At 38.9% G+C, this 13,411-nt stretch overlaps 1 protein-coding gene across 3 annotated transcripts in view; it reads left to right on the forward strand.

Annotated features, from left to right (window-relative positions):
• HTT (huntingtin) overlaps positions 1-9,903 on the forward strand; it is a 79,063-nt gene extending 69,160 nt beyond the window's left edge. For all 3 annotated transcript variants that reach the window (XM_061376002.1, XM_061376003.1, XM_061376005.1), the window contains 10 exons: positions 219-349; positions 541-670; positions 1,381-1,536; positions 2,845-3,035; positions 3,585-3,699; positions 3,928-4,141; positions 4,286-4,391; positions 5,748-5,910; positions 6,577-6,737; positions 7,699-9,903. In XM_061376002.1, the coding sequence (XP_061231986.1) occupies positions 219-349; positions 541-670; positions 1,381-1,536; positions 2,845-3,035; positions 3,585-3,699; positions 3,928-4,141; positions 4,286-4,391; positions 5,748-5,910; positions 6,577-6,737; positions 7,699-7,912 (1,581 nt within the window). In that variant the 3' untranslated portion in view covers positions 7,913-9,903. The remainder of the gene's footprint in view (positions 1-218; positions 350-540; positions 671-1,380; positions 1,537-2,844; positions 3,036-3,584; positions 3,700-3,927; positions 4,142-4,285; positions 4,392-5,747; positions 5,911-6,576; positions 6,738-7,698) is intronic.
• The last annotated feature ends 3,508 nt before the right edge of the window (positions 9,904-13,411 follow it).

Genomic DNA, 13,411 nt, shown 5'->3' on the forward strand with positions numbered 1-13,411 from the left:
TGCTGTGCCACACAGTTTAAAACTGAGTTAAACTAAAGCATTGATAAAGGTATAAATAAAAAAATAATTGATGTGCAGTTCATGTAAATGTTTTTGAGTCTGTGTTGCCTCTCATTTAAATGATATTTGGCTTCTAAAATACTTTTTTTCTAATCTATGGGAGTGTTTTGCTTCTTTTCTGTTTTTATTTTCTTGTTTGTTTTGTTTTGTGTTGCAAGGTCTCTATACACTCCATATGGTTAGGAAATAATATCACTCCTTTGAGAGAAGAAGAGTGGGGTGAGGATGAAGAAGATGAGAATGACATACCTGCTCCTTCCTCACCACCAACTTCTCCTATTAACACCAGGTGTGTTATTTTTTTCTTGGCTCTCCTTTGACTTGTCAATAAGCTTTTATCTCATGTTCACTTCAAGAAAGTGGGTTTATAAATCAGATAAGTAACTATATTAAATGGCAAATAACTGTACTATTTCAAATCAAGTATTTTACCAGTGCTTAAGAATAGCCATTTTAACGTTTGCTTATTGTGCCTTGCAGGAAACACCGGGCTGGTGTTGATATACATTCTTGTTCTCAGTTCTTGCTTGAACTGTATAGTCAGTGGATATTGCCATCAAACCCTAGCAAGAGAACGCCTGTCATCTTGATTAGCGAAGTAGTGCGATCAGTAAGTCTAAACTACTATTCAGAGTCACAGTTGAGTACTTGTTACCAAATATTCAGAGCCAAGCAGCATTTGTAAAGCTTGTTTTGATATATAGGAAAGATTGATTTTTCTTGTCAGTGCTACTATATGGGCAGTACACGTATAACTTGAGCAGTTGATCCATGTAACATTATACTGATTTAAACCTATATAAGCATTCTAGATTGCGTATTCTGCTACTAGACTACAGACATTGCTACTTGATAGTTGGTATTTTACTTGATTAATTGCTGGAAGTAGGTTTCAGGATTTTGCTTATCCTATCTCTTCGTAAGAAAATGAAGATGGGACAACAGTATCAGAGAATTAAGTGTAGAAGCAAAACTAAAGAATGCAGATCTGGAATGTATCTTGACAGCCGTTATTCACTATCATAAAAGAGCTAAAATGAAACTCTCCTTGCAAAAGGGAGTTTTGGGGTGGTTTGGTATATTGTAAATGGTAATGCACGTTAATTTTGCGGAATTACGTACCCTAGTGGATTTGGTTTTATAAACCTTTTGGAAAATAAAGACCTTTTGGAGGTAACTGTTACCTGAGATGGATGGTGGAATTAATTCTGGGCAACAGTAGTACTCCAGACACTCCTGACAATTATAACAGAAGGGAAAGACAACTTTTGGCTATGTGCTAATGGGCTTTTTTTGTGTTTGATTTTAATTTGCGTCCAGCTTCTGGCAGTATCAGACTTATTTACAGAGAGGAATCAGTTTGAGATGATGTATACAACATTGACAGAATTGCGAAAGGTGCATCCATCGGAAGATGAGATTCTTGTACAGTATTTGATACCAGCCACTTGTAAAGCTGCTGCTGTTCTTGGAATGGTAAGAAATTCTCATGGAACTTGATTGCAAACTCTTGAGTGTCTAGGTTAGCTCATCTTTAGCTTCTATTGCAAAATCTGATGAACTTGGGCAAGAGTGATTGGTGTCCAAGAAAATCCTTTAGCTGATCTGCATAGCTATAAGAAGTAATAGGATGTGTGTTCTGGGCTTTCAGAGGTTGCAGACATGATCTCCAGTTGTCCCATATCCAAACAGCAGGGTTGTTTGGTTGGGTTTTTTGAGGTTTGAATTTAATTTAATGTGCTTTTTGGTTAATCTTATTCAGTTGAGTGTTACCTTTGCCCTAGACTTGTTTGCTACATTTCAGGCCAGGAATGAGGACTGTGGGGAAAAAAAACAGCTGTGGCTGGATTTGTGTTACTGTTAATCTCATGAGAAAGCTGTAAGGCCTCCCCTGAGCCTACTTTTCTCCAGGTTAAACAACTCCAGTTCCTCCAGACACTCCTCATCACACTTGTGCTACAGACCCTTCACCAGTGCTGTTGCCCTTCTCTGGACCCGCTCCAGCACCTCAGTGTCTCTTTTGTAGTGAGTGGCCCAGAACTGAATACAGGATTCAAGGTGCAGCCCCACCAGTGCCCAGTACAGGGGAATGATCACTGCCCTGCCCTACTGGCAACACCACTGCTGATACAGGCCAGGATGCTGTTGGCCTTCTTGGCTGCCTGGACACAAGCTGACTCATGTTCAGCAGTCATCAGTTAGCACCCCCAGGTCCTTTTTTGCTGAGCAGCTTTCCAGCCACTCTTCCTAAGCCTGTAGCACTGCATGGAGTTGTTGTGGCCCAAATGCAGGACCCAGCACTTTGCCTTATTGAACCTCATACAATGGGACTCAGACCATTGATCAAACCTGTCCAGATCCCTCTGTATAGCTTTCCTGCCCTAAAGCAGATCTATACTCCTGCTCAACCTGATGTTGTCTGCAAAACTTACTGAGGGTGCACTTGATCCCCTCATCCAGATTATGGGAGTGATGGAGAGAAAGATGTGTAGGTCTGGGTGCCAGTGGTCTTGGAGAACAACTAAAGGAAAACTGTATTTTGTGTTTAGTGGATGGTATTCTTTTGGCCACATCTACTGATCAGTTTTAGACAGAAGCGTCCTTTGTGGTTAACTGAAAGACCTGATTATATTGTGACATTTGATTAAAAGTACTTTTAAGCCAAGCTCTGGGTCATGCCATGTTTTCTGCTCTTTAATTTGTTCCAAGCATTTCTAAATTAGACAATCCACCAGTATTGAACCAGTGTTGAATTTTAATGAATACACTCATTGGTTGTATTAGGATAAAGCTGTGGCTGAACCAGTAAGTCGACTGCTGGAATCAACCCTAAGAAGCACCCATATGCCAAGTCGGATTGGAGCTCTGCATGGAATTCTTTATATCCTCGAATGTGACTTGCTTGATGAGACAGCAAAGCAACTCATCCCAATTATTAGCGAGTATCTGCTCTCCAACTTGAGAGGAGTAGCACAGTAAGACTCTTCCCCCTTCTCAATCCCCAACTGTTGCATGCTTATGTGTGAACAAAAGGGCTCTTCGTGGTTTCTGGTTGTCACTACACTTGAGAACAGGATGTTGTATCAAGCAGGTTTTGGCACTTTCATTGAAAATATCAGCCAAGTTTATGTTTGATTTACAGAAGTAAAAGGATATTTAAGGGTGAGAAAACGGAGAGACTTTTTTTCTCTTTGGATTGTGTTCCTTTTACCTTATTTTCCTGTCAAAAAGCATACTCTTAGAATAAGACTTGTAGGATCAGTTATGAAGCTTATTCCTCCTAAACAAATCAGACAGTGATAGCATATAACTATATTGCTGAAAAACCTCTTGTATTACACTGGATTTCCATGATAGCCAGTGCTCCCTTATGGCATCTTGGTTCTACGTTGTGGGATTTTAAAAATTGCATACATTTCATGTGAAAAAATACTTAGTGTTTCTAAGAATTGCTTATATTGTCTCTATTTATGACCTAGACAACTTTGATTTAAGCGACCACTTACGTTTTTGCTTACTTACAGTTGTGTGAATATCCACAACCAACAGCACATCTTGGTAATGTGTGCAGCTGCTTTCTATTTGATTGAGAATTACCCACTTGATGTAGGGCCTGAATTCTCTGCAGGAATTATACAGGTATGTTGTGATGCCTCCAGTCACAGGTTGTCACTAACTTGGGATCACCACATAGCTATCTTTAACACTTAACTTGATTGTTGTGGTGTTAGGTGTGCTTTTGGGTTTTGTTTCATCAGGTTTTTCTTAATACCTGGTGCAGTTCTATACTAGCTGCAGTGATATGGTGCTAGAAGATGACCTAAATAGACCTCAAAACAAGGGAGTTGGCCTTTTCCTTTATTTCAGATGTGTGGAGTCATGGTGTCTGGAAGTGATGAATTAACACCATCCATTATTTATCACTGTGTCCTGAGAGGATTAGAGCGACTCCTTCTTTCAGAGCAACTTTCTAGGCTGGATAGCGAATCACTAGTTAAACTGAGTGTTGACAGAGTGAATGTGCAGAGCCCCCACAGAGCGATGGCTGCACTTGGATTAATGCTGACTTGCATGTACACAGGTATTTGCTTTTCTTATACTGTTCATGTGCTGAGTGACTAACTTACTAACAGTGCTCATTTTCTGCATTTATTTTTATTACCAAGGATAAAAATGTCTTATTTTAGCATTTACAATAAACTTGTAACAAATTATTTTGGTTTAGGAAAGGAAAAAATCAGCCCCAGTCGTGCCACAGATGCAAATCCTGCTGCTCCTGACAGTGAATCTGTGATCGTAGCTATGGAACGAGTATCTGTCCTTTTTGATAGGTAAGAGGATAAGACATGCAATAGGGCACCAGGAGAAAAATGATTGTTTGCATCGTGTGGTCACTTCTCTATTTGACAGTTCTAATATTTAATTAATTATGTTTGTCTGCTTACCACTGCTTTAAATTGATACTTCTTTCTGGTATAGAGTATATATAACACTGATGGAATTGCTGAAGGCAGCACAAATGCACAGGAATGTAAATGGAAAACAGACATGTCCTAACTGATACTGTGTGTTGCACAAACCATAATAGTTTATAAATGTATTTCCAGCTCCCTTCAGGTCAAACTCTTAAGTGCTTTTCAGGATGTCTTCTGCATAATCAAAGATATAAATCCAGTTCATGGGAAATAGTCTTTCAAACCACCCTAAGAGTTGAAAATCCTCTCCCCCTTCCCCCACCCAAGTGTTGCTCTTTCCAAAGCTGCTAAGTAATTGCAGAGCCAAGGGTACAGTAAAACTTCTGTATTCACATGGAACCCGTTTAATGGAAACATTTCAGACCTCTTGTTTTGATCTGACAGTCTCAAGCTGCCTTAAGTAAGCATAGCATGTTACATTTTGCATAGTAGTTTGTGGGATAATGGTTTACATTTTTTTAAATGTTCAGTGGTTTTTCCATAAAACTGGATGAGGATTTAACTTCAGGACTTAGTGAGAACAGAACTAGAGCAGTGCTTGAGTGCTTCTGAAACTATCACTCCTAAGAGTCAGCAAAACATGTGAATACTACAAGCAGAAAATACCTTTTGCAGGGAATAATCACACAGTTGCTTTTGACATGTGAACAGAGGCAGCCTTTATTGAGAAGATTTTCCAATCAGTGTTACTTAAGTAAAGTTGTCTTTGAGTAACTTTTCCCTTCCTTACAGTGCAGTGCAGCTTGCTTTTCCTGTTTGATACATTGGTTATCCTGGGCTTGAATAAAACGATGCAAAGGTTTATGGTTGGAAATGAGTGTTCTGCTTGTAAATGGTCTTTTCTCTGATAACTAGGAGTAGTGATCTCCCTGTCTTTTTTTGATATTTTTTTCAGCATTCCTATTGTTAAATCTTGTCTCTGATGTTTCAGAAAATGCTGTATATTTTGGAAAAGGAGAGGGTGGGAGGGTGTGACACGATACCTGTAACTACCTCTGATAGCTTTGATAGACCTCTTTGGGTAGGCTGTTAGAGTAGGATTATATGAAGACTTGGATTCCTCAGTGTTGAAGACTTTTTCACCTATCTACAGTTATAAATAAAATGTTCTTTCTGTTGCCAGTTATATTGGAAAAGAATGAGTTTCTTCTGGAGTTCAGTCACAAAATATGTTCCTTTTTTTTTTTTTTTTTTTCCCTTTGTTATTTTCAGGATCAGGAAGGGATTTCCTTTTGAAGCTAGAGTGGTGGCTCGGATCCTTCCACAGTTCCTTGATGACTTTTTCCCACCACAAGATGTAATGAATAAAGTTATTGGAGAATTTTTATCAAATCAGCAGCCTTACCCTCAATTCATGGCAACAGTAGTTTATAAGGTAGTGTTTATATATATATATATATATATTTCCTTAAATGTTACAGAAGATTTCTATATAACTGACAGCTCAATTGGAGCAATATATACCAGTTTTGTTACATCTGAGAAACCAGTTGCATTGATTGAGCTTTGTCCTCCAGGCAACATGGAAGACAAAGTGTTCAGAGCAATACAGTTAAATCACTGAGCATGGGAAGATAGAGATAAATTTAATAGTTATGATCCTGGTGCTCAGACTCTTTAAATCTCAAAGAGCGAGCCTAGGTCTCCTGGCCTTGTGAACTCTACAGTCAAGCCCCTGTGGACTCAGTTGGGCTTCTAGGGATTTTGCTCTTCAGCACTTAACTGGATTCATGCATCACTTGAGAGTGCATGTGCACTCCACATTGGATCTGTAAAAATGGAGATGCCAGATAATCTTGCATTTCTGTATGTTTACTTCTGTTTGGCACAGATGTCATGAGTCCAGTTGCATCCTGGCTGACTCTTTTGCAGATCTCTTTGTCTAGGCATTGTGTTCATTCTTTAGGCTCAGAGTTGGCTCCAGGAATCCAGTTTATGAACCTCGGAGCTTTGTAGCTGGAGAGAACCCTTATAAGAGAAACTAAACTCTTCACCATGTCCATCTGCCATGTCTTTATTCCTGTGTAAAATATTTTTGCAGGTATTCCAGACACTACATAGCACTGGGCAGTCCTCAATGGTCCGTGACTGGGTGATGCTCTCTCTCTCTAATTTCACACAAAGAACACCTGTGGCAATGGCAATGTGGAGTCTTTCCTGTTTTTTTGTCAGTGCTTCCACCAGTCAATGGATTTCAGCGATGTATCCTAAAAAGGCTGTGAATGTGTGCCATTTCTGGGCTAATACCATTATTCTGTAAAGCACACTGATAGACTCGAAGGATAGCAGTACAAGTTTGACACACAAAAAAGGCAGATTTACTGTGCTTTGTAATGGTGTATAACGCCATGCTCTTGGTCCCTCACATTTGAGGGGGAATATCACTTTGTGCCATTGGTGCCTCAGGTTTGAGAGGGGGGAAGAGAAGCTCTAAACAGACTATGAGAATGAAGTTACCTATAATTGTTTCAAGATCTGTTCCTTGTGACTATGTAAGATGATTGGAAAAGTCCTTACTTTGAAGTAAGCTTTGCAGTGACCTTTAAAAGCTTTGTTCTACATTCCCACTGCAAGATAAAATATATTAAAGAAAACAAGAACAAAGAACAAACTCAAATTAAGATTATTGCCTACATGCAAAGTAGTTTGCAAGTATCCCCTGGGAGGCGCACTTCAGTAATAGCGAGCTTTGGCAATGGAATGACGTCGGCCAAGTAGTTTGGAACAGCCAAAAGACATAGGTGGTATCAGTGTTGGGCTTATTTAAAACCAAAAAAAAACCCAGACAAGCAGAAAAGTAACTTGCATTTCATGATCAGACAAAAAAAGTGGCCATATGTTGTATTTGAAACTTCCTAATGACAATCTCAGCAGTGCTCTTTGGCTATCAGCAGTTGTAACTGTGGTGTTAACGCACTCTGCTCCAGTGGATAAAGAAAACTATTGCTAGATTAAAATGAATTTCTGGTGATAAGAAATTGTATGAAATTAATGAAGTAATGGGATTTCTGTAGCAGCAGTTTAATTGCTGTGTGACAGTATTTTGCACTTCAATATTGTTTGTGAATTCAAAAATACATCATTTTATTGAAGAGTGTTTAAACTACCTTATGAAAAGGTAAGCAACTTCTGTCATACTGTATGACCTTAACTTACATTTCAGTCTTCCACATATTATCAGCAGAATGGGAAAATCAGAACAAGTAGATGTTAATATCTTCTGTTTGGTGGCCATAGACTTCTACCGACATCAGATAGATGAAGAATTAGATCGGAGAGCCTTTCAGTCGGTGTTTGAGGTGGTTGCATCTCCAGGAACCCCGTATCATCGCTTACTAACTTGTTTGCAGAATGTCCACAAGGTCACAGCATGTTGAACACCCTGATGTGTAATGGAACTGCATGTCTAGTGTTGGAATCTGATGTGAATTACAGGGAATGCAAGATCAAGAAAGTATCTGGGGTTGCATTTGTGATAAACATGAACCTGTCAGTTTTACTTCCAGAATGCGTGGACAAGTGCTCTGCAGCACTGGAAATCACCTGAAAAGTCTAGTGTAGTTCTTGCTGTTGTTGACACCAGGGACCTGTGAGTGGAAAGAAATATGTCAGTGTTTTTCAAGAGGTGTTTGGGATTACCCTGAGACACACTTACTGGCTGTAAAATACAAGCAAGTACTACATGCAAGGTAACTGGTATTACTCTTCCTCCTGATGTTCAGCTGAAGCCACTGTGGTGTAGCCGGTAAGAAACTGACACCAAGACTGTTATTGCAAGCTGCAGTCATTAGAAAACTTCATAGTTCTACGTACCTGTACATACTGTTGTGTAGTACAGAATAGAAATTGTTTCCTAATGTCTCTTCTGAACAAGGAAAAGAGAAAACTGCTTTCATGATTTACACTTCCAGCATGTAATTCCTCTCTCGGAACTTTCTGATATCCTGTGGTGTATGTGTTGGTGATATCAGAGATATAGTGCACATACGTGACCACACTTTTTGCTTTTTTCTTCTCAGGATTTGAAATTTGAGTACAGTATATCAGTCAAAGAAGTTTTAACGTAAATATTTCTATATCATGTACAGTATGTAAAATTGTAAGATGTGTGGTGCATGAGCTGTGCTGTAATTTGAGATGAACAGAAGCCATGCTACTGAATGTCTTGACATCTATATTGTCCTCATTAATTTTTTTTCCTTGTGCTTGAATTTGTGTTCCTTTTGGAAGTCCATCTTAATGTACAGAATCCATCTTGTTTCGCATCTCACTTTTTCTTAAAAGTGCTTTAAAACTGGAATATGTTGTTAATTTGTCTTGAGAGACTGTACTAAGGAGGCATTCTTGTGATCCGCTTTCTGGTAGCTTCTTTTGAATTCTTTTATTTTGAGACATAATGGTAAGAGAAGAGGACTAGTTACTCTGGATCAGCCTTTTGTATACTTAAGAAACTGCTCTTATGTACTGCACAGCATTTTAAGAGACAAAATGGTGCAAGCTCCCCAGTAGTCAGTAACCATTTGACCCTTCCTAACTGAGGCCATGGAGTCACCCAGATCCAGACCACTTCCACATAAACACATATGTGCTAAGCAGTTAAGAATCAGAAGGCTGCTGTGTCTACTTCGGGACTGGCTAAGGTGTTAGATTACACAACCTCTTTTATTACCTGTTGTATTCACAATGCTTTAGACATAAACACAGTACAAAGTCATGAATTCAGGACACTACACAGGGCCAGATTTAGCTTTTACTCACCACCCAGGGAACCCCATTGATTCCTACGCATTCTGTGGGGACATCTAGCACAGGATTTGTCTTTAGTTGTATTTGTTATGATTTTTTTAATTATAGAGAAATGATACCTTGGTTCTCAGTCACATCCTCTATTTAACCTCTTCATTTTCTTATCACACCTTTTGGTGACACTTGGAAAAATTGAGATAGTGTTGTCAGGAGGAGCATGTACTGTATGTATTTCTGTATATAATGTATATGTTGAAATTATACACATGTGACAACATTTAATGTATACAGATGTGTATATTTGTATTTATTAAACCCATGTATTTAAACTATAATTCCAATCTAGACCAAAAATTGTTGCTTCTGCCCATAAATTAATTACAAAGGAATTGTCTGCTGGTATCACTTCCTTTTACTGACAGAGGAAGCTGGTATCTTGGGCAGTAGAAACAACTGTAGAAGCTGCTGTATTTAGCTCTCTACAGATCTTACTATCTAGAGCAATTATTTCTGCCCGTAGTTGGGTTACTTTTCTTTCTTGGGCCACAGCACTGTGGTGATTTTTAGAAGAAACTGAACAAGGGTTCAGAAAAAGGTTTAATAAAATAGATACTGTTTGAAAGCTTTTTGAGTTATATTGGAGGTTATCTTAATTCTGATAAGAGACTAATTCCAGGCAGTGAGATATAATGCCCTCAGTTTTCATTAAGGGTAGTATAGATCACTCTTCCCTTTTGTAACCACCGATAATCGTTTTGTACTGTAAACCCACACACCAGTAGTCAGTTTTTGTACGATATATAGTTTAAGTGAAGATATTTTTGTAAGCTATTTTCCAAAATTTAAAATAGATTTTAATATATTTTTTAAGCATCGTTAGTCATATCCTCACCATATAACCAGTATATGTTGTGTTACAAACTGTTAAATTCTCCATCATTTTAAGCTCCTCATGATTAACACAGAATAGCTGGTTACTTTACCTTGGGATAACGGGAGCTAGACCCTTCATAAAACTTTCCAAACCAATTTTGGACTTGCCATAGAATCTTTCCAACCAGTGAAGGAATATATTGAATTAAACAGTCAACATGAGTGGGTGAAAAACATCAGATGTAACAGACCCTGTTTTCCTCAAATGCCTGTTGCTGGCCTTCAAGCAAATACTTGCATTACCCATTTCAAGTCAAGCTTTAAAGCTGATGCAGTCAGTTCTAATCTCACACAGATACACTGGTAGTAAAAACTCCATCTGCTTAAACCTCTCTTGGAGATTTGTCATAGTGTACCTCCAAAAATGTGTCCTTAGTTGTCTAAAGAAGGGCATCTCCTCTTAGGATATTCTCAGTGACCTAAAGGAATGTAACTTAAAGGTCTTCCTAGTGTGGAAACACACACATAGTGCTTCAAAACTGACAGTTCACACTTTACTACTTTCTAGACACGCTTTCCCCACCCTCACTTCTCTTGCATTGAAATACTATTTAAAATCACTCCTGCTTCTAGTGACAAGAGCCAAGAGGTATGTGATGGGCACAGTAACAGCAAAACAGTGGCCACTAAGAAATAAGATGATTCTGAAAATCAAGCTGTTTTTTTCATTGAGAACAGCATAGGAATTTGTTTGGGCTTAAGGCTTATATTTGGTGTCCTGGCTAACCAAAGCAAACAGTTTCTTTAATGTGCTTTGTAGTGGAACTGGCTTCTTTATCACCTTACAAGATTAGAGGTATGGCATGATTGGGAGCATACTTAAGACAGATTGATGTTTTAAACTTCATTTACGAGTCAGTTGTCAGCCTACTTTACCAAATCCATAATATGGCCCTCCTTCAGGAACACCGTATGCTAGCCAATGTTTTGGGGCCAGCTATCTACTGGCCCATTAAATAGCTTGATTGCAGTTCATCTCAGCATGCCCTCTCCCTTGCAGTGAGTGCAGGAGTGAGGAGCTGGAAACTACAACTCATTGTAAACTAGTTCTTCTTTGCAGGATTCAAAGTGTGTTCTTTAGTATTTATGCTCTTTGCCAGTTGAAACTGAATGTGAGTTTATTTACATCTTCACTAAAGCGTATACTCAGATGTCATTTCTTGCCTAGAGCATCCATGTGATTGTGTATTACTTTTTCTTTGGTAAGAGCGCCTTCTCAGCACCAAGATGTTGCTTGTTTCTTAACCACCAGCAGCATTCCTAAAGCACTGAGTAATGAATGAACAGTTTTAGATCAAAAGAAGTGGGGAACAAGTGGAACCTTTTGGGATAAAAGTAATTTGTTGATATTTAGTAGACTTGCCTTAAGAGCATTCTGTCTCACCATTCTCCTCTTTAAATGGCTGTTAACTTCATATAGCAGATAAGGAGGTTGTGTCAAAAACACTGCAAAGGCAGTTCTCCAAGAGCAGCAGACATGGTTTGTCTCAAGATTTTGTGGAGCTGTCACGAATAAGCATTTGTGCTTCCTAAATAAAATAAGTTTTAGGGTGTAATGAGCAATAAACATAGCAATAAGCAGTTTAATGAAATTTGGTCATTCAGGATCTTTCCCAGTGGTTGAATGGGATGGGGTGGGAGTAAAAGGGGGAAAAAAAGATCAGAGTACATTCGTTGCATAAAGCAAACTTTTTCCATGTACAATCCCAAGTAAACTTTCTATGAAAGGTAGAAATCAACCAAGTGACAACATAGGTGCTTTGCTCTTTTACTTTTAAAACAGTTTTGGTTATAAGGATGGATACACTTGAGAGTTACAAGAGAGCAAAGTACTTTGGTAGTTTCTAGGTAGTTGAATTATTTTAAAGTGAAAGCAAGCTGCAGTAAGAGCTAGAGTAAGCAATGTAGCAAACCTCTGGGGAAGTCCACTATGCTAATTTTACCTAATACTGAGATTTCAGGTGAAGTCTTTGTGCATGTTACCTTCAGGTATCCATGGAAAATCTTGAGAATCCCACACTCATACCCAGGAGAGCGTCTATGTCAAGTTTAAGCTGTATTCAAGTTAACTGGGTATAAACGCTGCAGAGCATTTGTGAAGCATGCGCTGCTTTTCGTCACGTGCATTTTGTGTGAGCTTATCATTCCCATCAGTCTGTGTATGCATACCATCAAGTTGGATCAACCTGACAAGGGAAAGGTAATGCACCCTGTGGTGGTGTCTTGTATAGTTTGAGGGCAATGACGAGCAAAAGCTTGGAGCCCCGACCCAAAAGCAAATGTACTGAAAGGAAAAAGGAAAGCATATAATTTTAGATGTATGTTTAAGTTTAAAAAAGAAAAAATGCTGAAAATACTGCACATTGAAACTAAAAGAGAAAATAAAATATAACTATTACTGTAAGTGATTTTCTTCTGGTTATTTCTAAAAGGTCTCAATGCATTCTTACTATAGGTTCTTCCCCCAGTATCTGTTGTATTCAGCTGTATACAAGCATACTCAAACTCTGCAAATGTAGGTGTGCTCCACAATCACAGTGCTATTTGCAATTAGCAAAGAAGTACCACAGTTTAGCTTTTAATTGTGGGTAATAGTCACGCTTGCCAAAACTTCTGTGTCATTTAAATGAGATCAGAAAAGGCAAAATCTAAGTGTACAGCTGTATTTGTGAGTGCGGGTGTATTTATCTGCAGCGGTCCTGCGGGGAGGATACTGTTACACGGGAGAAGCAGTGGTGTAACTTGCCTAAGCTTGGTTTCCCAGCTGTTAGTCTCACATCTTAAAAGACATTTCTGGGTGGTCCTGCTGCCGAGCACTGGAGGATCTCTTGCAGTGCTCAACTGCTCAGAGAAGTCTTGTTTTGATTAACTTTGCGGTGCTCGGCTGTTCTCTGGAAGTGCTGGCATAAACTTTAAAGCAGTAGGTTGATGCACAAAGCGCGTGCTGGTTTCCTTCTCCGTCACAATAACTTTTGTACATCTTGGTTTTCCTTGTCAGCGTTAGTGGTGAATGAGCAGCCACTCTTGTCACCTCTTAGCTTAGCCGCAGAGCTGAGAGACAGAGCTGTACTGTGGTCAGTTCCTTTGTCTTCAGAGTTCAAGGATTGTTTGAATCATAAAGTCTTCATCTGTCACTCAGAGAAGAATACCCATTTCATTTGTGGACAGGTTATCCCTAAAGATGAATTGCCAGGCAC

This window comes from Neopsephotus bourkii, unplaced genomic scaffold, assembly GCF_033783945.1.
Source record: "Neopsephotus bourkii isolate Nb327-2 ecotype Australia unplaced genomic scaffold, CSIRO-AGI_Nbou_v1 NB_1686, whole genome shotgun sequence".
Classification (NCBI taxonomy): domain Eukaryota; kingdom Metazoa; phylum Chordata; class Aves; order Psittaciformes; family Psittacidae; genus Neopsephotus; species Neopsephotus bourkii.